The sequence below is a fragment of the Hippopotamus amphibius genome, chromosome 1 (genome assembly GCF_030028045.1).
Source record: "Hippopotamus amphibius kiboko isolate mHipAmp2 chromosome 1, mHipAmp2.hap2, whole genome shotgun sequence".
In the NCBI taxonomy this organism is placed as follows: Eukaryota; Metazoa; Chordata; class Mammalia; order Artiodactyla; family Hippopotamidae; genus Hippopotamus; species Hippopotamus amphibius.
In genome coordinates this window covers 134,110,735-134,130,841 of record NC_080186.1, presented here as the reverse complement: position 1 = coordinate 134,130,841, position 20,107 = coordinate 134,110,735, and the positions used below count along the sequence as shown (strand labels likewise).

The 20,107-nt window shown below is 45.5% G+C and overlaps 2 protein-coding genes across 2 annotated transcripts in view; one reads left to right on the top strand and one right to left on the bottom strand.

Annotated features, from left to right (window-relative positions):
• The window catches only part of DOCK2 (dedicator of cytokinesis 2), a 414,056-nt gene that overhangs the window by 217,995 nt on the left and 175,954 nt on the right, over positions 1-20,107 (top strand). The gene's annotated exons all lie outside the window — the stretch shown is intronic.
• INSYN2B (inhibitory synaptic factor family member 2B) overlaps positions 1-20,107 on the bottom strand; it is a 115,645-nt gene that overhangs the window by 17,101 nt on the left and 78,437 nt on the right. The window contains exons 2-3 of the mRNA XM_057729380.1: positions 2,267-4,524; positions 1,086-1,160 (exon numbers count right to left, since the gene is read on the bottom strand). Of these exons, the coding sequence (XP_057585363.1) occupies positions 1,086-1,160; positions 2,267-3,609 (1,418 nt within the window). The 5' untranslated portion in view covers positions 3,610-4,524. The remainder of the gene's footprint in view (positions 1-1,085; positions 1,161-2,266; positions 4,525-20,107) is intronic.

The following is a 20,107-nucleotide window of genomic DNA, read 5'->3' as shown; positions in this document are numbered from 1 at the left end:
AAATGAAACATTTTAAAAATAATACACAGGCAACCCAGTCGGGCTTCAGTTTGCTGAGGCCCTAGCTGCCTTTCTCATCAGAGAGAGAAAAGTAATAAAGAAAATCAAACCATAGACTTTTGTCAAACAAGATTAGATGCTATCAACTGAAATGACTGCTTTTGACCACTTTTCCACTGTGCCACCGAAAACCGGACTTCCAGCTAAAGGGGTGTTGATCTTCCCAGTGATAACAGGAAAAAGCTCTTGGATTTGTATAGAAGTTTACTGTTACAGAAGGCACTCACATATATTTTCTCATTTGTTCCTTTATGGCAATCCTCAAGAGGGATAATTGTTCCAACTCTACAGATGAGGAAACTGAGCCCCAAACAAGTTAGCAGGTGTAGACTTGGAAATTTTGAGTCCAAGTTTATTTCTCTTACCACTGAATGATGTTTCCCTTCTATTATTTATAAAAATTCACTCTATTGCAGCAACCTTACCCCCTGCTGGAAAGAAACGATGTACCTAGAAATGAATACACGGTGCTCAGCACAGTTCTTGACGTATTGTAATTGCTTGGCATGTGATAGCTTTTGTGGAGGAAGAGGCTGTGCAGTACAGAAATCAAGATCATAGGGCTTGGGACCAGAAAGATCTGGATTCGAGTCCCGAGTCTCTGAATATTTGATTTGAGAGCGCCTTCTGCTCTCTGAAAATGCTTTATGTGAGTGGGGCCAAATGGCTGAACTTCCCTGAGGACATTAACATCTACCTCACGAGGTATACTGTGAAATGAGATGCAGACGGGCATGCAGAGCTCAGCAAGGTACCTGTACTCAGTATTCAGTAAGTGCAGGGATAATGGTCTCAAGAGGATTTGCTCATAGACCTTATTGTGAGGAAACAAAGCCTTGCCTGCCTTGGAATCAGATGTTAACCTTTCGTAGTCAAACACCTTGTTTTTTAAGTCTCAGGTATTCAGAGGCCTCCTGTCTTTGCCCCTCTGTTGAATTTCTGTATCTAAGAATGTTTACAAGAATGCCCTGTGGACCCTGCAACTTCTGTGCTCTACAGAGCAGGCCTCAGTTGTGGCCAGGTACCTGTATATGATGCACGCTGTGTTCTGGCAGGTACTGCAATTGTTGAGATCTTGGCCAGTTCGATAAAAGTTGCGCCTGCAAGAAAGAGCATTTGCTAGATAAATCTATGGGCAAAAGCCCCCTGGGATGCACACCTTCTACAGACTCATTTCCTGCAGCATAGCATTGCCCTTCTCATGAGTACCAAAGTCTGAAGTTGCATGGCCATTACAAATAAAGAGAAACCCACGTTAATAGGACCTCACATTTCTACAGTGCTTTATAAATGTTTAAGCACTTTGACATCTGGGTTTTCTTCATGCTGACAATAATCCTATGAGTCAGTTATTCTTACCCCCACATGATAGATGGGGAAACTGAGAGACTTTGCAAATGAGTAGAGGAAGATGATTAAAACTCCAGATCCCTTAGTTCAGTGTATTTCTCTCCGTATCATCTCAGTGCTTCTCTCTTATAAGGCAATGTTGATTCTGATTCATATCAGCAAAGGCCAGTTAATTACTTCTTCCTTCTCCTACCCTTTTGTTGATTAGCTTTGGCCATTCCTTCTCAGTCTTTAGAGAGCACTGTTTCAAGGAAAGAGCATCCCACACCTAAACATATAACTGCCTTCCCATCCCCAGACTGATGCTGAGTCACTCAGGAGAGCATTTTGTGACTTTTTTCTCTTTGCAATATTGTAATCTCATTTCCGTTCCTATTTAGCTGGTCCGTGATGGACTGGACCAAGCCTTCGAAGTGGTCAGTGGAGGGAGAGTTCAACAGTAAGCTTGGTGGCCACCTCAAAGTCCTCTGTGACAAATACACAAGTAACTAAAATACTGTGCAAATGCAATAACTTCCTTCAAGGATGGGGTGGGGGAAGCATCTGTGTGCTATCATTTTCCCCCATTGTTTATTGACTGGACTCACATCTTAATAAAAATCACTTTTGACCCCGCTACTTCATTGCCCCCTTTCTCCAGTCTGTTGACATCTGGAAACAAAAACAAATCACCATGGAAATCCACCAAAGCCTGCAACCAAATGAAACCCAGTCGGAACAAAGGGAGACCATTGCTTACAATTTGGGGAAACAGAATCTCATGCGTTTTGGAGACATTTTACTAATGGAAACCAATGCTCTCTCTCTGCCCCTATCCTGGCAAGTGACTTAACCCAATTAAAAACAAACTCCTTACCCTTCTGTGAGAGCTCGAGCTTTCTCCAAGTCTTGAATTACATTCAAAAGGACTTTAATTTTCTCCTGGTTTGAGTGCAGAGATTCCTCCACAGATTGCAGCCTGCCCTGGAGGTCGCAGAGCTCGCCCTGTGCCAGGTGAAATGGATTAATCCCACCAATCTCCCTGGTCCTCGGCTGTTTGGTCTCCCTCCATGGAAGAGAGGACGGGAGGTGATCGCTTCCCGGACAATTTTGAAACTCCGGGATGTCTGACTGGGTGGGGTTCTTCGCCGTCTGCTCCTGACACACACGGGCCGATTTTGACTCACTGTTAGTTTTAAGTGACTGCAGATCCTGGTGGTTGTTACTCGAAGAACAGTCTGAAGCTCGCCCTGGTTGGGCCGGCTGATTGTGGGAGCCTGGCGAAGGGGAGCTGTGAGTCCGTGGATGTGAGGGTACACACGTATCCTTTGACTGAGGTGACAACGGGCCAAGGTCTTTGTCATCAGAGTTATCTTTGGGCAAAAGCAATTCGGGTTTAAGCTTCCCTGTGCCAGGCATGTAGTTGGCACCGCTGGTGGCATTTAAGCAGGAGGGGGGTCTTTCTGAATCTGATGGCGGCACTCTTCTCCCATCACTTGGACACATGTCAATCAAAGGCGGTATGGAGTTGCTAATCTCAGCAGACCTGTCTGGGCTGAAAGTGGACTTTCTACCTGCCCAGGTGGGACTGTGATAAATATCGTCTGGGACCTGAATGGCAGCTGTTGCTTTCTCTGAGGCCCTCCACGCCTCTGCTTCCAAGCATATGCTCACAGGCCCATTACTTTGCACCTTGGACATTCTAGGGAGAAATGGGTGGGACACCTTGACCCTTTGAGGCCCATCTTCAAGTTGCTGAGCCAGCCTTAGGTAGGCAAGGTCAGAGGACACAATGTCCTGTTCAGAGAGATTGCCGTTCACCTGGATGGCACTTTGCGATGCTGTCGGCATTTCCACCAGGGACTTGCTGGCTGTGAGTCTCTTCCTTTTGAAAACTGGGAAATGCTTCCTAAGACTGGGGGAGGTTTGAATTGCGATGTTCCGAGAGCCCCCTGCCTTCTGGGACCTGGGGAAGGAGAGGGAGTAGGTGGGGAGGTGATGGTGCCTGGAGGCCTGAGTTTTGCCCATTACAGCTGGGTCCTCAGAAGTTTGGACGTCAACCTCAGCTAGGGCAGATGGAGTCTTACTGGTGCCATCTTCCTTAAATCGTACCTGCTGAGATTTGCTCCTGCGGTGGTGGGGTTGCTTCACTAGCTCCACCGACTCTAGACTGTTACGCTTCAGAAGCACAGGCCTCACTTTCATACTTTGCTGGGCCATTGAGCCTCAGTGGAAAGGATTGGGACTGTACACGTCTCCTGGGCACATTTCCTTAGGTCTTTGGAGCAGCATTTAATGACAGCATCTCAGACACAGAGATCTGCCAGCCAGGATGGAGTGGTCCTCTCCTCTGAGTATGGGCAGCTCTGTCGGCCATTCCCAACCAGGAGGTTTCACTTGGGGGCTCTCCGTAATGCTTCCCCTGCAGTTAAAATATTATTCCATCACAGCGGTAATTGCCACTTAGATAAACAAGGAGTTAGGCTAATTATTAAACATCTGATCTACCACAAGAGCTGGTGGGCTGTTTATCAAGGGAGGCTGGCAGGCGGTTCTGATCCTGGAAGAAGCTTGTCTTCGTGAACAAAAAGACAACGAAAGTACCATTTAAGGGATAGAGCCAGACTCCCAACGTGTGAATTCCAAAAGAAACCTGCTACGTCTGGAACATACGGCTTCCTTTCCGGGAGCATCAATTTCCAGTGTAAAACTACAGGAAACTTAAACACATCTTCTTTCCATTGCATGTAAACAGGAGGAGAAATAAGTGACCTGGGACTTGGCTTCTTTGATGATACATGATGCTCCTAAGGGAACATCCGCATTTACGTCAATCACATATTCCTCCTTTGGGGCCATTGTTTTCTTTCATGCTGTTTCCCTTTTCTTCAGTGAGGGAAACTTATCTTCCTAAATAGCCTCACAAAACCCAGTGGAGTGTAACAGGGACAGGACAGAGGCATCCGAGGGCATTCAGAGGGCAGAGTCCCTGTTGTGGCGTCTTGGCTGAAGTTCACATGTAGGAAAAGGGAGCCACATCTACAGCCTCTGGGTATTTGAACCAACAACTTTGTTGAATTGGCCTCAGCGTTGGGGTCTGGGACCTGGCCGTCTCTGCCAGCAGGCAAGGAGAGTCTGAAAGGGAAGAGACAACAGATGCAACTGAGAACACAGCTCCTGGTGATCTGGGTTTCTCTCCAAATTCCAACCTCCCAGCTGAGGGGTTTTGATAGTGGATGCTCTAGGAGTAGGTCAGCTCACTGCCTTTGTGTCTGTTCCCCTAGTGAGCTAGCCACTGTGACTGCAGGGCCTTGGGACAAAATTCCTGTCTGCCTGGGTTGTTTCCTCCTTCCACTCCCAGGTATTCCCCAGCCAACTCCTATTCATCTGTGAACTCCCAGCTTAAATGTCACTTCCTCCAGAAATTTTTCTAATGACTCCTCCCTCACACACACCTCTGGTGCTAGATCGTATCAGGACCCCCATTATACTTTCTCACCACATTCTTCATAACACAACTTGTAGCTGTCCCTAAATAATCATTTGTGTATGGATTTATTCAATGTGTATCTCCCCCTCTACCCTGTAAGCTCCAGTGCGGCAGGAGATGAAGCCATTTTTTTACTGCTTAGGTATTTCCAGCCCTCCTTTAGGCTCAGTAGAGGTGCTTAATGAGAATTTACTGAAAGACAAGACAGCTGAGTAAAGCAAAGGAGGCCCTGGGAATGGGGGATGGGGATCCTAGGGTATCTTGCCAGGGCCACATGATAGTGAATTCTCTCTGCTAGGACTGAAACATTTGCTAAAGGACAAGATTTTCCCCTAATGTCTTAATTTTTAATTGCATAAAATTCTCCATGGAAAGTGTACCTTGTAATAATAACAGTTACCATTTGTTGAATGCTTATTTTTACCATGCTGTGGGCTTTACTTGCATTAATCGTAACAACTCACTAATGCACCAGGTGCCGTTCTAAGCACTTTCCAAGCCATAACTCATTCATTCCTTACCCTGTAGAGGCGGATACGCTCATTATCCCCATTTTACAGTTGAATATGTGGAGGCCTGAGAACACACAGCTAGTGACAGAGCCAGGGTCTTAATTTAAACAGTCTGGCACCAGAGCTGGTGCTCTTAGCCTCTATGCTCCATTGCTTTCCCAATAATGCATTGTCTAACTTAATCCTTAGAGCAAAACTGTGAGGTATCATGGTCCCCTTTGGACTTATGAGGAAACGGAGGCTCAGAGGGGGTAAGTACCCAGTGGAGGAGCTGAGGCGTGAACCAAGGAGTCTATGACTCCAAAGTCTGGGTTCTTACCCTTGAGGTTATAACTTTGTCCCCTTGGGATCTTCCTGGTATTCGGGGCAGGTGATATCAGTGATTTGAGTACACAGTTTGAAGACCTGTGCAGGTCTGGAGAGATGCAAGGGACTGTCCCCTGGCCTTGCCATGGCAAAGCAAACCTGTTTGCTGCAAGTCTGAGGGAATCAGACAACAGTAGAATGAGGCAAGTTGGAAGCCAGCTTGGGTTGACCAAAGGATTTTAAAAGAAAATGCAAGTGATAAAATAGTCCACAAGTATCTGGGTATCTATTCTGTCTGTGACACTCAGCCTCTTCCTACAGGTCAAAACCTCTGGCTTCTCTAAGCATGGGTGCTTTGCTTCCAAAACGTTCTCCATCCTGCTGCTTGGGGTACCTGTTTTGTGGGTGCAGCGTAAGCCTTGTTTCTAACTGTTCTGCTCCTCGCAGGAATCACTAGATAATGCCCGTGGCACTTTCGGCCTTCCCTGCTCCCCGCTACCTTGAGAGGGGCCACCTAACCCAGCGGGGCTCTTGCAGGTAATGGCAGGTCCTGAAAGAGAAAGGGATTCATCTAATACTAGTGGGTTGGCAACTTGTCATGAGGTCCTGCAACTGCTTCTCACATTCTGAGTGTACCTTAGACCTGGGTTCAAACCACTGTTCCTTACTGGCTGAAGGGTTTTGGACAATACTTATTCTCTCCGAGCCTCACTGTTTTCATCTGTAAAAAGGGGATGACACTTACAGCAGAAACATTACGTAAGCATGGGTCCGATGGGAGAAGGAGACAATGCATGCAAAGACAATGCAGAGCTCAGCACACAGTAAGCGGCCAGTGTGGGCTTGCTATTGCTGTTCACACTGTTGTCACCATCTGCAGCAGCTTTCCTTGCTGTGGGTGCGGGAGAGCGTATAGAAGAACCACTATCGGCAGCTTTTGCAAAGCAGATGGAGCCACTCTTGGCACAGAGGATGGGCAGAGTCAGGGGGAAGCACTTGCCTCACCTGTCTGAAAAGCAGGGCTGGCCTCTGAGAGCTGCATCACCCCAAAATTCTGGGGAGTTGACCCTGTTGGTGATGGGCTCCCCGGTCGCTCTGCACAACAATCGTAAACAACTCCACTTTTAAAATCAGTTTTGTGTTTCAATGACTGCAGAATTTCTATATCTGGAAGAGTCCAGTAGTCCATCCCCTCCTTCCAAGACTAAGTCCTCTCTGCCTCATCTTCTTCTTGTAGTAAGTACGCCTGCCTGGATACCTATAGTGACAGGGAGCCCACAACCTAATCTCATAGTCAATAATACTTATTTTTTATTAATAGTAGCAAATATGTACTAAAACGTTATTCTTACTAAGCACTGTGTTAGCACTTGGCATTTAATCCTCACATGGCCTTCTGTATATGACCCCCTTTGCAGAATGAGCGATTGAAACGTGTGAGCTTAAGTCACATGCCTAAAACCACACAGTCCATACCTTTAATTCCTGTGCTGCAAAGCCCAGGTATTTATATGTCTACTTTCGTGGATTTCTTTGCCTAATTGTCCTCTACCTTCTCCCTCTCCTTAACTATTCATTAGTGTTTCATTCTGGGAAAGTTAACTCAGGCTTTGATTGTCTGAAGCTGGTTTTCATAAAAGCTAATAACTAGTGAACATCAGTTATGTGCCAGGCATTGTCACAGGTGTTCATTCACTCTTGTCCATCATCTTCAGGACAGTCTTAGACGCAGGTGCTGTCAGTCACACATTTTGTAAATGAGGAAACTGAGGCACGGAAGGTTAAGCAATTTGTCCCGAGTCACTGACCCAGTGAACCCAAGGACTAATCCTGGAGCATAAGCTCCTAACCGCTGGGATTTCCCACCTTCTCCAGAACTAGGAAAGGACTAATCTTGTCTGGCTGGCAGGCAGGTTTCAAAGTCCCTCCACGTTTTCCTTCTGAAAGTCAGCCATTATTCTGGATTTCGCCCTGCTTTTTCTCCAGGAAAGGTATATGTCCTTGATAGGTTTCCTTTTGATCTTTAAGTTTTCTGTTTTTAAAGTATTATGTGTGCATTGTAAAAATTCACGTAGTATAGATAAACAAAAAAGGAAGGGAAAAAGGTCACTTGATATCTCACTACCCAGAAAGAGCTGCTATGCACCAGTGGTTTGGCGAAGTTCATTCTAGGCACCATGCTGTGCAACATGTGCACATTCACAGCAGGCACCTTGTGTACACGTGCAGGTTTACGAGAGGACTTTTTTTTTTTTAAACTGAACAACATGGAGAAAGTTCCACATTATGGCACATAGATTCACACCATCCTTTTAAGTAGGCTAATAGCACTCTGCTGTCTAGTTACACCATGATCTACTCAAATAATATACTTCTGTGGATATTTAGGTTGTTTCTAAATATTTGGTATTATTAATAATCCTGTAAGTAACATTTTTCGCTATGTAAACCTTGGAGTACTTGTCTATTTTCTTGGAATAAATTTGTGGAAGAATTAGTAGATTAAAGTACCCAGGCATTTTACATTTTGTTGATATTACCTCTTTTCCTTCCAGAAAGCTCTACTTAATGGGCAACCCTACTGTTACTGCATGAGAAGGCCTTTCACCAGAGCCTCTTTGTCACTGTATTTGGTCAATTGCTGATGATTTTTTTCCATCATTGCCAATAAAATGGGAGGGAAACTTTATCTCATTATTCCCACTATGGAATTTATTCAAGATTGGGCATTTTCCATGTATTTATTGGTTTTACACTACATTCGGCACAGGTAAACAATGAAAAATTGAAAGTGACAATTTGAACAATTAAGCTTCCACAAGAGTGGAAACGCTTGTGTCCTCGATGTGACCTAGGAAGCTCAGCAAATACAAACATTTCCACTTTAAAAAAATTGCGTATTTGCATTCCATTTCTTTCGCCTCAGATGCCCACCATGATCTCTGCACAGGCATGTCCTAAAGAGGACACCTGGCTCAAGGGAAGGACCGTTTTATAGGCCTCAGGTCTCACAGGCTCCCAGCTGGCCTAATTGATAGGGAGTTGCCTGGGCCTTGGTAGTTAGGGCTTAATGCATATCCTGGCCAGAGTGCAGAATTGCTCCCAAGAGATGGCTGTAGTTACCTCTTTCATGCACAGAGGCTGGGGGTCATTGCTGATCTTTGCAATACTTCATTCTCTCTTCCCTTGATTATTGACTTACTGAACACAAACCAATTGTTTACGTTTCAGCCATGCCTTTGGTCCACATCAGGTGTTCCTCATGAAATCAGTGTCCGCTTAGTAGGCACAGAAACACTTAGAACCATCTCTTTAGGTTTTAAACTGTAGACTTTCTCTGGAATAGACTCCTAGCTCTCTTCTCTGGCATGTGTTTAGGCTATACAGTGAAGGATTAGGTGCATAGGCTTTAGCTTCCAATTGATTTGGGCTAGAATCTTCCACTTTCTGACTAATGACCTGGAACAAATGACTTGGCCTTCATAAAACCACATGGAGTTGTTGTGAGGATTATATGAGCTAATCTGTGTCAAGGGATCAGCACAGTCAATGTTAGCTTTCCACACAGAACCCAGCTGGAGACTGCGATCTCATGTGAGTGGTCTGGGCCCATCCACTTGCCCGTGGGAGAATAAACTGTAGGTAAGTTTATAGGAGAGAACATACGAGGGTGGCATCCCCAGGAGCTCTGCTCATCTCCCTGCCCTCCGTGTTTGTGTGCCATATCTGTATCACCTTTGTCTCCCTGTGCAGTGATTATCTGATGACATTCAGCCTCCTCCATGAGACTGCAAGCTCCCTGAGAGAGGAAAGTGGTCACAGTCCACTTGGACTCCTAGTCCCTACCCCCAGCTTGACACACAGATAAATCTATTTATCTAATTAAATAAATTCCTGTCAAAGGAATGAATATAATCCCATAGTACCTCATTTGTCTTAGCTTCTATGGCATGTAGTAGTTTTATAGTTAGCATGGAATAAATATTTGTGTAACTGATTAAGAACAAATAAATTAATTCACTTCCAACTTGCTTTCACTTTCAATGATATATTATCAGTGATATATTATCAATAGTTCTCTGTGATGAATGAACTGTGTCCCTTAGTATATTATGCTTGCTCTATTTATGACTCAGGTTCAATTTGGCTAAACTTTATTGAGAACCTGTTATGATCTGGGCACTGAGAGAAACATTGTGGAGATTACAAAGAAGAATAAGATCTGAGCCCTGTTGTAGCACTAAGAGGGGACCTGCTAATGCCACTTCATATGGAATCAGCCCTGGGAAGTGGTACAGAGTCAGGGATGACTCGGAGGAGGATACTTGATTCATTTCGTGTATTCAAATCCTGCTGTATCAGGGTGCTCCAAAGGTGCTTTACATTTCAAATGGGGTTTGGACTTTATCCTTTGGGCCAGGAGTCAGCAGTTTTTGTTTTTGTTTTTCTTTTCTTTCTGTAAAGGGCCAGATAGTAAATATTTTCAGCTTTACTGGCCATAAGGTTCCTGCTGCAACTATTCAAACCCTGCCGTTGTGTCAAGAAAGCAGTCATAGACAATATGTCAACAAATGGCTGTGTCTGTATCCCAATAAAACTTAAATTTATGAAACAGGCAATGGAATAGATTTGGCCTACGGAGCAGGGCACCATTGGCCAACCGCAGTTTCAGGCAATGAGGAGTCATTGGTGCGGTCTGAGCAGAGGCACCTGATTACATTTCTGTTTTTCAGAGAAGCCTCCGTTTGCTGACACGTTACCATCTCCCTTATCCTTCTGTACTTAGAGTCGGTAATAATAACCCTTAGTATTTATACCACACTTTACAACTTACAAAGCATTTTTAAATCCCATGTAATCCCTCCTAGGAATGTTGGGAAGCATTACCCCTCTTTCAAAGAGGAGGAATCAGACCCAGAAGAGTTAGATGGCTTGTCCTAAGTCACAGAGGTGAAACTGGTACTCAGACCTCCTGCGGCCAGCCTCAGGGTTCTAGTGGAGACCTGATGACCCCCTCCTCCATTTAGCCGACCAGCTGTCTAAGCAGTATATGAGTTGGTCATGTTTCCTCAGCTAGAGGATGCATCCTTAAAAGGTAGGGATATGTCTTATACTCCTTTTACATCCTCCAGTGTCGGAGGCACAGTGCTGAGTTTGTGGGATCTGATCTCTCACCATTGGGTCTTATGGTTCTACTCATCAAAGTTTCCATTCCCTTCCATCTGAATTCAGTTAATTCTTGCTCAAATCTTGTGGCAAACATTATTGCATACCCATCTAAAATCAAAGAGTTAATGTTTGCAGTCTAAGCCTTTGTTTATTTTTCCAATTTTCCAATTTGAAAATTGCCCCAGCAGCTTTCTCAATAAGGAACAGAGGGCTGGTAAATATTTTGGGTCTTTCTTAATCTACACTTTCTCCCAAATGGTCAAGAAGTCTTTTTACCATCTGGAATTACTAAGCATAGGTGTACTTGGAGGCAGAGTTAGGCACTAAAAGGCCAGTTTAAGATCAAAACATATATTTGAACTCTAGAAAGATATTAGATATGTAGTGATCATGAATCTTTTTCTCATTTTTCAATGTGCCATGCTTGACCTTTTCTCACAATTTCTTCTATTTATACCAGGTCTCCATCATCTCCTATCCATACCACCAAAAGAGAGGTCTCCATTCTTGCCCCCTTTGCCATCCATTCTCTGCAGAGCAGCCAGAGTGATCTTTATAAAAGTTAATCAGATCACATCAGGCCCCTCTTTGAAATTCTTCAAAGGTAGCCTACCAAATTTGAATTAAAATCTAAAATCTTTACAAAATCTGCTAGAATCTACATCATCTGGCCTTGCCTACCTTCCTGACCCGGTCTCATCTCAGACCACTTCTCCCCTTGTTTTCTGTGACCTGGGTCTCTGGCTCTGGACATGCCAGACTCATTCTTGTCATCTAACATTTGCACTGGCTGTTACTTTTGTCTGGACTGCTCTTCCCCCAGATCTTTCCAAGGCTGGTCTCTCTGACCATAAAGCCTTACCTCCAAGGATGTCCTCTCCAGGAGGTCTTCCCTAACCTCCTCTCCATCCTCCGTGTCCCTCTGTGAAGCTGTACCCTCTTCTATTAGCGTGTTTATTTATTTGTTGATTGTCTTTATAGTTAGAGTCATACAACCTTAGAAACAGCAGAGAACTTTAAAATTTGACACCTTGAGGAGCATCTCATTCAGTGGTTTTCAAATCTCCTTTAGCCGTGAAATATTTCCAAATCCAAGCTAAAGCCAGTCCCAACATCTAAGACAAAATAATGCTAAGCTGTTCTAGAAAAAGTAGAGAATTCAGTGCTCTCCCAGTCACTCTGATCCACACCCTGGAACCCTAGAGTTCCAAGCAAGCCCAGTTTGAAAATCACTGAGACAAACCCTTTCATTGTATCGATGGGGAAACTGAGTCTCCAAGCAGCTCTCCTCTACTTGTAAAGTCCTCAAGAATACTGGATCACTGGTTTGTATCCCCAGCCCCAGAATCATCCCTGGCACAGAGCAAGAGCCTAGGGGCAGTCTGTTGAGCTGTTCAGGTGATGCTGAGTTGAAGGCAAAAGTGGAACTGGATGCCAAGCCTGGGTCCTCTGTTCTCCACTGCAACAGTGAGATGGAGGGACCTTGGCTTCCATCTGGTTCAGGTTCTGGCACCTTGTTTAGAACCAGACCTAGTGGAGAAGGCCAGCTTCCTGCTCCCCTTCTACTACCCCAGCCCTCTAATTGCATTTGTCAAAGAAACCAGGGAAGTTAGGGCTGCCACCTACTGCTTCTTTATTCTTATTCTCTTTCTTCTCCCTTCTCTTCCTTTTTTAAATTCTAAAATGTTTCGGGCATGCAAAAGAGCACAGAGAAGAGTACAGTGAACATGGCAATCACTGTGAACTCACAGCCTAGCTTCAGAAAGAAAATATTAGAAATCCAGAGAAGCCTTCCTCCTCTGTTCCCTCTCCTTTCTCCTTTCATTTCCCTCTTCTCTCTTCCCCCTTCTCCTTCTCTTCTGTTTTCTCTTGCACTTCTCCTCCCCCCGATTTCCCTCTCCTCTCCCCTGAAACTCTCTTTGCCCTGACACCTCTAGTACTTCGTCCTTATCACACCCTTCCTCCTCATCCTTGTCCCCTTCTCCTTTTCTTCCTCTCCAGCCCCTTCTCTTGCCTCCATATTCTCCCTTGCATCTTTAAGAAGAGCTTGTGGGTCAGTGATTCATTCCTCCGGCTGTTCAGTGTCAAGGGTGGGAACTCAGTATATCTTGGAAGTGCTTCTCCTACAAAGCTTAGGGTACCTGCCCTGCAGGGACAGTTCTCTGGTCCACACATCCCCTGGCCAGGGGCACTGGCTGCTTCTGCTGGTACATCTGGAAGGTCACCTCCAGCTTGCTCTCTCAAGGGTAGAGATTTTACTACCTTCAGATGCAATTGCTGGTCACTTCTTCCAGCTTATTCTCATAAAGGAAGGAGCAATAGTTGGATATATTTTACTCAGCATTTTGAATTTTTTCCAGAAAGTTTTTCTAATCTCTCTCACTATATTGCTATTTCACTACATCACTGGGAACATTGCCTTACCATTTTTAAGGTTATACTCTTTGGCTTTTAAAGAATTTGATTTACTCTTCCTGGGGCTGCTCTCTGCGGGGGCGCTGCTCTCTGGGGAACTGCCTGCTCAGACATGCAGAAGAATCTGGATCCTTTTGTATTTGTCATCAGAGGAGTCAGATGGAAGGGTCAGATGGAAGTGGGGGCACAGGGCTGAGTGGTTACATCTCAATTCTCTTCTCCATCAGCTCAAGTCCAGGAAAGCCAGCAAGAGGCTGGGCAACGATGATTTGCATTGTTTAAATGGATTCATTCATAGGGTATGGAGTTGGCTTAGGCCACATCTCAGTTCTTTTTCAATGTGGAGGTGTCCATACTTCCTGTTTCAATTTGGGGGAGGGGTCAGTTACAGCAAAAGAAGGCAGGAAACACGTTCCCCATGTCAGCACCACCTTCTTTGGTTTTGTGGCACCTGTTTCCTTCTTAATTAGTCTGAGTTTACACTTGGTAATCTCATTCTGTAAATTGTCTGAAGCTGTTATGAATAAAACAGGAAAATTCTCCCCATTCCAAAGGGACCTATACTCCTATGTAAACCAGCCAAATGCATTTGGTTGATTAAAATTCTAGTACTTATACTAGAAATAAGAATGACTCCAGTGACCCTTTGGTCTTTAATAGAAATGCTAAGGTTTTCAAAGTGTTTTCAGGTTTACTGGCCCATTTTGGCCTCACACCAAGACCAGACATTATCACTCCCATTCTGCAGATGAGGAAACTGTGGAAGGGAGGGGAGAGATTTACCCAAGAGGAGTGTGGTCTGATGTGGCCAAAGGGACCTCACAACTTTTTTAGATCAGGGAGCGTCCATTGGGGCTGGAGGAAGTCCAGTACCCACCAGAGGTGTCTTGGGGCAAGGCCAGCAGAAGTGGCCCACAGCACAGACTTGTCAGCGACCCCCACCCCCAACATAAAGACACACAAGAGACCCAGCAGGGACAACTGTCAGGCCCCAGACTCTGCAGCTACTCCACCAACCCCGGAACCGCAAAGCATTGGCAGGCAGGTGCCGTGAAGGCTTTCCCGCTTCTGGATCCCTGCCTGCACTGCAGAATTTTCACAAGGAGAAGGGAAGGGGGGAAGTTTATGGTCTGATCTAATCACAGATGAACCGAGAACTCAGTGGCAGCCAGCAGTTTGCAGACGCTCAGGACTCTGATGCTGTTAGAGTCCATCCCTCAGTTCTGAGACGAGCAGACGGTATGCCCAGCCTGTAGCGTGTGTGGCACGTAGTAGGTGCTCAAAAACAGTGGCTGCCACTGTTCTCATTTTTACCACGATTACCATGATGCATTGTGCCCCAGCCACACAGACGGGGCAGAGGACAAGATCCCAGGGTTTGAAAGGCCCTACTGGGAGCTGTGGCAAATCTCAAGTAACATTAAGGAATAAAGTGATGTAATAAAAGTGAACTTTAAGGAGAAAATGCTGTCAGATGTATCCTCTGGTTTTTGTGTTCTCCATGAGGCTTTGTGTTTCCCTAGGGACCATGAATGTCTCTGTGGCTTTTTGTTGTTCATTTTCTCCTCTTTGACTCTGCCCTGGTCCTCTGGTGCAGGCACCTCAGACCATTGCTGGAATCAGTGTCCTCTTCTGGCTCTCCCATGCGGTCCCTGCCAGTGCTAGCTCTGAAACCCCATCCGCCTCCCATGCTAATCACCGGCGGGTGAGGACACATTTCATTGCCTCTCACTTGATGGGCCCACTGCGTCGGCCTAATGACAGGGATGCCCTGTGACATACTGATATTGGTCAGATCACAAAAGGATAAAAGCTCGTGTTTAAATATCTTCCCTCCTCCTCCTTCGTTCTCCTTTCCTCCTCTGCTTTCCTATTCCTCTTCCTTCCCTCCCTTCCCTTCCTTCTTTCTTGCAAGGGGAAGGGCATGTGGACAGAGAGAGCCAGGCAGCAGCCCAGCCAGCCCCAGCCCCAGCCACCTTCTTACCCTCCAGGGTAGGAGATGGAGAAAGGCACGAGCTGGGCCGACTGCTTTCCCTGGTGACTCTTAGCCACCTGCAGTCCCCCGAGTCTCCACCCCTGCCCCCAGCCTGGAAAGAAGCAGCTGGCATTCATTTATCCTCTCCTGCTGAGAGCTCCCTGGGGGCCTGTGTGTCCCCCAGACTCCAGACACTAGGGCTCCTGCCCTCTCTCTATATCCCCAACTCTAACCACAGCCCGTAGGAGTAAGGGTGGTATTCCATCTCCTGGAACCAAACATGTTTAATTATTTGGTGAGGGCTTTTTCCTAATAAGGAGTTATTCACATGCGCACACCTACACTTGCTGAAGGACCAATAACAAGTCACCTGATCTCTGTGAGCTCAATTTCCTCATTTTAGAATGAGAAGACTATTTGGCTCATGTAATGAAATGTCTGGCGCATAATAGGTAGCATAAGGCTCAGCCAGCAGCCCTCTTGGCTTCCTTCCTTCCTCTTTCCTATTTTCTGGCCTAAACATCGTTCCCCGATGGCCCCCACCCCCGTCCCCTGCCCTTGTCTTGCTTGAATGGAGATCTTTATACAAATGACATGGTCTCAAGCCAGGCCCTGGCCACCCTCCACAATTCCTGCTGGTCCTGTGTTGAGCCTAGCTTGCTGGACAGGGGCACAGGGACTGGGAGGAGCATGCAGAGCATGGGGGCAGGAAGAGGGAGCCAGAAGCACTGCTGCTTAGGGGAGGGGTGATGGTGAGCAGCTCCCTGAAGCTCACCTCAGTATCCCTTAGGATATTGAGGCCAGAGTTGCTGTGAATAGCTCTCTTCATCTGGAATACCAGGACACATGCGGAACGGTTTGGAGTGGTCTGATCATTAAGTAGTGGAGCACGGTGGACAAGGGCATATATTCTGAAGATGGACTGCCTAGGTTTTCATGCTGGCTCTGCCATTTTCTGAATCTATGACTTAGGATAAATTACTTAACCTCTCTGTGCTTCGGTTTCTCCATCTGTAATAAGTGGCTAATAGCATTACTTCATAAGTTGGCTGTAAGGTTTAAATGAAATCATACTTGTGAAGCATTCAGGAAAGTTACCCATCAGGCCATAAGCACTTAATAAATGTTATCATCACTAGTATCATTACTCTTTGCCAAGAGTACCACCACCATTACTATCAAGTTGTGAGGACCAACAAAGATTTCTGTCGCTCACCAGTCATGCCGCTCGAACTCTCATCTATCAAACACGTGTATTTATCATTCGTCTCCTACCTACTACACTTAGTGGTTGTGAGAATTGACTAATGTAGAAGTGAATGCATATGACAGTTTATCATAAAAAGCGGATATCATAAAACCACAAGCAATAGTAACTAACAGAGATAGGAGGCAAAAAATAGAGTTAGGAAAGAGGAGAAAAACTGAGCATAAACTTTGGTGTGAGCTTCCTAGTAAACCATGGCAAAAAGGGAAACCCAGTGGGACACGTCATTGTCATTACTTAGCACATAAAGTATGTCATCTCGTCACAAGTAATGACCTTTTTTATAGCTTTGAGCTCTAAGAAGAACTTACCATAAAAATATTCATTATAAATTTTTTTTTCCAAATCTAAAATTTCAAGCCTAAATTCCAATAGAAAAGATAATTTTCTATTGATGAGATTTGGGAAGTATCACAATAAAACTGGTTGAAGGAATATGAGTTATTTAACCCAGATGAGAGAAATGGGTTCCATTTGAAGATTTCACTACCACATCAAGTGAAGGTGGGGAGTAGCATTTTTCTGTGATGTTTCTGAAAAAAGAATCAAAACTCCTTAGTAGAATGCCTCAAGGATGCATATTAAGTTTCAGCTAAAGATAAAAATTCCCCTAAACTCAAGTAATCCAACAATGGAATAAACTGCCTGTGCGGTAGTGAGTTCCTTGCCCATGCAGACGTTTGTCTGGATGGCCAACTTTCAGGGCCGTGTGGGGAGGCTTATGGCACTGTCAAGGAGCATAGAGATGACTCCTGCATCCCAGGCCACTTTCATATTTTCCAAGTCCATGTAATATAGGAGCAGATGCTCCAAAGATGAGATGAGCTTTTCTCCCTTGAATGTAGATTAACAGCTATAACAAAACCCATTTCCTACAAAGCTGCTCCCTTAGAAATCAAGGAGCAGGCTGGCTAGAGCAACAAAACCACTTTTAAAATTATTACTTAAGATAAAGACTGTTAGGAAATCATTTGGCCAAGCACTTGTCAGCAGGTTTGGGGAAACATTTCCCTTGTTAGAAGTGACTGTGTACCTTGTCAACAGCCTCCTCTGTGTGTCCCGCCTGCCATCAACATGGGCAAGTGTACATCCCTGGGGCTCGCATCGCCGTGACCCTGCTCTCCTCCATCCAGGCATTCCTCCACGGGGCTGCCATCAAGTCTTGCTTCACTGTGACTCCTCCGGGGCAGGGCTGGATCCTGCTCAGCATGTGTGACCACAGTGCCTCTGCAGGGCCTGGCCCACAGATGACAGCTGTAGCATATGGTTAGGAGCATGGGCTCTGGAGTCTGACAGCCTGGGTTTGAATTCTGGCTCTATTGTTTATTAGCTATGAGCTCTTTGAGCCTCAGTTTCCTTATCTGTAAAATGGGATTGATGAGAGTACCCTCTGTGTGCTTGCACGTGTACACGCAGGCACGCGCGCACACACACCCGTGTTGTATATGTTAAATGAGATAATAAAAGTTAAGCTTTTGGCATACTGTTTGCCTTACCTATTGTATCAGAGGTTGGCAAACTGTTTCTATCAAGAGTCAGATAGTAAAGCTCTGGAGGTCTCTATTACTAAACTATCAACTCTGCCATTGTAGCATGAAATCACCCGTAGGTAATACATCAATGAATGAGCCTGGTGGTGTTCCAGTAAAACTTCATTTACACAAACAGGGAGTGGGTGAAAGTAGGCCATGGTCTGCCAATCCCTGTGACTCTAGGAAGCAATAAGTGAGATCATCAGATGGAAAACTTAAAGTACCGCAGAGGCTAGAGGGAAGAAACGGAAGGTGGTAGAATGGTGATTTCAACAGTAGTGCCAAGTGGTTAAGAACTCAGTCTGTAGACTCAGATAGATCTGAGTTTAAGTCTCATTTGGATGGGTGATATAAACTCTCTGTGCCTTGATTTCCCATTATATAAAATGCAGAATGGCGAGTAAGAGGGACCTATCTCAAATGGCTGATGTGTGGATGAAAAGAGATGGTGAGACATAGTGCCAGGCATTTAATAAGATGTCAGTTATGTGTCAGCAACGAGGAGGAGGCTGGCGAAGTGACTGCTGAACTGAGCTAAGGGAAATTGAACCACCCCTCCCCTTGCATTGAGGCTGCCCACACAGAATGGCTCATTAGGTGGAACAAGGGCTTCCGATCCTCAGAGTGGCTGGCAGCTTGCCTTGAGTCTTCTATCTCACTGTCCATGAATGGGGCCAGTATTCCTGGCTTTCTCCCTGCAGAGGCAGTTATAACAAGTCTGTGGTGGGAGAGCCCGCCTGCCACCTGCCTAGAAATATGATGCTAAGTCAGCACCAAAATCAATGGCTATAATCCTCGTGTGTGTCAGGAACGAGCCAGTCTTGCCCTCCTCAAGTGGATCTGTGGATAGCAACTGGGGTCAAAGATCAGTAATGAAGAATGTGAATTTTTGTCCGGGGCTGTGCAAAGCTACTTGGAGACTTGAGTTTGGAGCAGGTCTGGGAAGGCCTTTGACTTTGAATTGCTTTTGTTTGAGATTAGCATCCTGGGAAAGTATCTCTTCACATATCACATTTCATTCAGGGAAGATATTGCTGTCAAAGGTGAGGCTCACCGTGTTCCTCTCCACTCCTTGCTGACGTATGAAGACTGCCTAACCTGTGGGTCTCCCCTGTGTTCACACCGTGCTTTTTTTAACTCCAGAAGTTTTTGTGTCTTATTTTCTTTGTCTCAGGTTCCCCAGAAAAAAAATTCTGGATTCCTAGAGCCCTAATTAATGCTATCAGGCCTATCTACCCTAACCATATACTAATTGGTATTGATTTTCAGTTATGTCATCTCTCTCCACTACGATGACGAGATTTTCCCAAAATGTCTTATCTTTTTTCCCCAAGACAAGAAACAACAAATTCTCTTTTCCTTTCCTTCCTCCGTTCCTTCCTCCTTCCTTCCCTTCCTCCTTCCCTCCCTTCCTCCTTCCCTCCCTTCCTCCCTCCCTCTCTCTGTCCCTCCCTCCCTCCCTTCCTCCTTTTTCTCCTTTCTCCCTCCCAATATATTTTTATCAAACACCTGCCATGTGCCAAACATTGTGCTGGGCATCAGGAATACCTTGACGTTCTCAAGTCGGAAGGATGAGATGGGCAGGTTACAGACAGTGTGGTAAGAGGCAAGGTATAAGCAAGGTTAGAGTACTGCGGACATCTACCTTCATGATGCCTGATCGGTTATTGTAGTGGAGAAATGCTTCCTGGTGGAGGGGACCCTTGAGCTGCCCTTTTTAGGTTGAGCAGGAGTTCACGTAGGTGAAGATGAAGGAAGCAGCAGACTGAAAGGTGTGCCTGGTCCAGGCAGGGACATGCGTGTTGTGCCCTCCCCCTGAACTTGGTTATTTGGCGGGGTGAGGATGTGCGGCGAATGTCAGGAGGAGGCTGGCTGGCAGGAGTCAGGGCATGTGCAGGACTTCATAGGCCAGACAGACCTTCTAGAGCTACGATTTCTCTGATTTGGCTGTAATTATGTCAAGAATGTCGTCTCCTTTGTCCACTGCTGCTAATTAGAAGCTTTAATTAATAGTTATACACGCCTTTGATGAATAAGGTGATAAAGTAAGTT